A 3,565-nucleotide genomic window follows, 5' to 3' on the forward strand; every position below is an offset into this window, starting at 1 on the left:
CAAATCATCTCCTTTTCAGGACGAAACACGTCTCATTTGCTCGCTCTCACACTCTCACGACGTTCGACGATTCCGTCATGCCGGCTGCAGTAGGAGGCAGTCGATTTAGGAGGGACTGTGAGAGGTTGATTGATGGTAGAGTTGTTAAGGTATGTAAAAGAGTTGAAGAAGTAATATTTTCGATAATATTAATATAAAAATCCATAGTTACACTTTTTTAGTTGCAGTTGTGACTAGATTTATCCTAAATAAATATTATTGGTTCTCAGCAATTCTTAATTATTCATCTTGTAATCTCTTACAAAATAATTTATCAGATCCCTTTAATTACATTTTAGATTGTGAATTCAGCAAAATAAGCACTGTTTTCTTTCAAATTTCATTTCAGCCTGAAGCGAAGCAGTACGCGACGCTGCCTGTGATGTTCCAGCCGTTTTCGCCATATCCGCAATTCATAGCTGCGCAGGCGCCGGCGCCTATACACTACCGCCGATCGCGCCGATGCGCTACCGGCGACATCAGTGCCAAGACCTACGCAAACAGAACAACCTAAGGTTGTTGTACTAGGTAGGTATCATTATTCTTAACCTATAGTAAAGATCTCCTACCGTGTTAGTTTGGTCTTATGTAATTAAATTAGTTGAGCGTAAGCAGCAGGTCCAACATTGAATAAGGATTAAGGACTCGAAAAGGACAGATATTACTAACATTGAATAATTAGATATTCTTTTCTACCTACTACTAATTATTATAATTGCTAAACTTTAATTAATTTCATTAACAATTTCAGATTCAATAAAGAAAGGAGTAATGCGGACACAAGCGACACAGACTGAAGTATGTTTAGGAAGGAAACCATTACCACCTAACTACTTATCACTTAGTCCGCGAACTATTAAACGGGTAATTTATGCTACAATAATAGAATGTGTTCCATTTGTCCCCCATAGTAATCCTATGTAAATATACAAGGTTAAAAATGGTGGCGGCTGGCGTTCAAACTAACGGATACACTGTAGGAGTAAGACGACTTACCAAGTCTTTCTCGGAGGTAGGAGGTGATAGGTTAGCGGGTCGTGATAATCAAAGCGATATTCCCACTACTGTTGAAAGGTAAATAAACGACTTTTATAAAAATAGAAGGTAGAATAGAGTAGATTAATAAAATAACATAACACTTACAGCTTCATAGGAAATGACCACGAAAAACTTCACAGGACACAGTCAGAAGAACCGCCTAGGTCTCCTAGATCGCCGACCGCTATGATGCCTTCTTCACCTCTGATGCAAAGAGGCGACTCTGATGACGTCACTTCTTCTTCTGTAAAGTCTGTAGCTTCGTCACAAATAGACAAATCGTCGGAACTAAGCGCATTACAGAGGCAGGCGCAAGAGTACTTCCAACAAAACTTTCAATTTATTCACGAAAGTGATAGAGATGATACTATAGATGACGATATAGAAACTATAGAGAAAAGTATGGCATTAAATCGCAGAAATTTAGAGTATCTACAGCAAGAAATAGCAAAACAAGCGAAAACCGATAAATCCCTTAGATCTATTCTGTCGAAAAGTACTAGCGATGCTTCACAGAAAACTATAAATTCTTCGCACCCATTCTCAAAGACTTCTACATTCCAATCAGAACCTTCTACAGAAACTTCAGCTACAACGACAGATGATAGTGAAAAGAATGAAAAAGAAATCATCATAGACTTTGAACCGCGACCTGATGATGAGGCTATACCTTTCACTACACTCCGTAGAAAATCAAGAAGAATGTTACAGAAAACGTTATCTGAGGGTGAAATTCTTCTCGATGTGTAAGTATTGCTCTTAATAATATTTGTTGAATTAATTACACACTAAATAAATCAGAGAGATAAATACTTATTAATTCTTATAATCAAATATTACTTTTAGAAGAAAAACAGAATTACAGACGAACGGAGAAGGTGTAAAAGACGCTCCTCTAGTAATGTCAACTAGTCAAGAAAATATGACGAGAGAAGATAGGGAACGAGAAGCAATGTACAGACAATACATAGCTCAGAATTACAATCAAACTCCGATAAAAGACGAAGGAATATTCGGATTTGAACCCGATGGATCATTTAGGTAATATAATTTGCAGAAGTTACATGGCTAGTTTAAGCACAAACAGTACATTAGATTAAGCAACTCTACATTACACTAGCGCATCAATTCAACACTTCACAATTTCCAAAATTAAGTATAGTGCAATGCCTATCACCTTTTATTCGACTGCTGCAACTAAGTAGTTTTAAAATGTATGCTTAGCTTGCATTCATTCTCATCCATGTATATCTCTTCATAGTTCTTCAGATGGGAATGCACCATATGAAGACTTTCACGAAAAATATATTAGTTACAAGCATGAACCATTTAGAAATCGAAGCGTAAGTTTCGAGGAACCAACAGAAATTATTAGTAAGAGGGATGCTATTACAACAAAAAGGTATGCACGACGCACATATTAGCTACTCTTTTTAATATTTTGTAAACGATTGGCAAAACTTGTGTTAGAGACGATTCATTCTTTCGTAGTCTTAGAGTAAGGCCTGCCTAGATTTTAATTATAATGGAACTTATAATCGTGGTAACTAATACAGTAATGACATATATAACCTCTTAGTTATAAACAATTTAAGTAAATGACATTTCCTGTTCAGTTCCGTACCATTTTTTTTCAGTACGGCTAAATCAAGCCCCGGTTCCCCGGAACCTACGCAGCCAGAAACTGACGTGGAACATAAAACAAAGCGGGCAGTGATTTCAAATAACGTAACGACAATACCAGCGCCTTTAGAGAAATCGTCACCGTGTGCATCAAACGAATCACTTACAGTAGACCCTACAAGGTGGGTATTTGAATCTTTTCGTTAGTCTCTTCGAGCATGCTAGCTTACGTCAAATTCTTATAAAATATATATTTTCAGAGACCATTCTGATGGCATGTGGAATGAATCCCAAACAACAGTTCTTCAGATAGACTCTGGCACAGAAAATGGCACTGTAATCAGGTAAGTAAATCACACATCCGAGAATAAATTTACAAATACTTTCTATTATGTTAAGTAAAACATAATTCAATCCCAATTTTGGAATTGCAGTTCGTCAGACCTGAGTTCTTTAGCTGCCTCGCCTGGAGCGCTAGCATTGTTAACTCCGACATCAAGACGGAAACAGCTTTTATTACTACAACATCAGCAACGATCTTCTTTAGATACAGATGCTTTAGATGAAGAGTTTGATGCGTCACAGGTAATGTTTCCTAAACTTTTGTGATTTTTAAGTATCTAGCCATCATAATAAAATATACTAATATGCATATATTATAATTTCATTAGAGTCAATCTCCTACATCTCCAAGAAACAAACTAGATACATCAAGCTCCAGTTCTGCACAGGCAAGAGCATCTTTGTCTCCACCAGCAGTTGTGCCAAGTGTTACTCTGCCGATAACAAAACAGCCAACTATATCGAAAGCCATATCGCCAATAGCACCACCAAAAGTTAATCATACACCAGCGATTGCTATCAC

General features: G+C 37.1%; 1 protein-coding gene across 1 annotated transcript; it reads left to right on the forward strand.

Annotated features, from left to right (window-relative positions):
- Nucleotides 1-515: 515 nt before the first annotated feature.
- LOC119192785 lies at nucleotides 516-3,551 on the forward strand (the record flags this gene model as incomplete). Its single annotated transcript, XM_037446550.1, has 10 exons — nucleotides 516-567; nucleotides 791-903; nucleotides 973-1,113; nucleotides 1,185-1,823; nucleotides 1,924-2,118; nucleotides 2,339-2,479; nucleotides 2,715-2,882; nucleotides 2,961-3,044; nucleotides 3,135-3,285; nucleotides 3,372-3,551. Coding segments are annotated over exons 3-10 (1,692 nt in total), but the record flags the coding sequence as incomplete, so codon positions are not given.
- Nucleotides 3,552-3,565: the final 14 nt, after the last annotated feature.

Source organism: Manduca sexta, unplaced genomic scaffold, assembly GCF_014839805.1.
Source record: "Manduca sexta isolate Smith_Timp_Sample1 unplaced genomic scaffold, JHU_Msex_v1.0 HiC_scaffold_3162, whole genome shotgun sequence".
Classification (NCBI taxonomy): Eukaryota; Metazoa; Arthropoda; class Insecta; order Lepidoptera; family Sphingidae; genus Manduca; species Manduca sexta.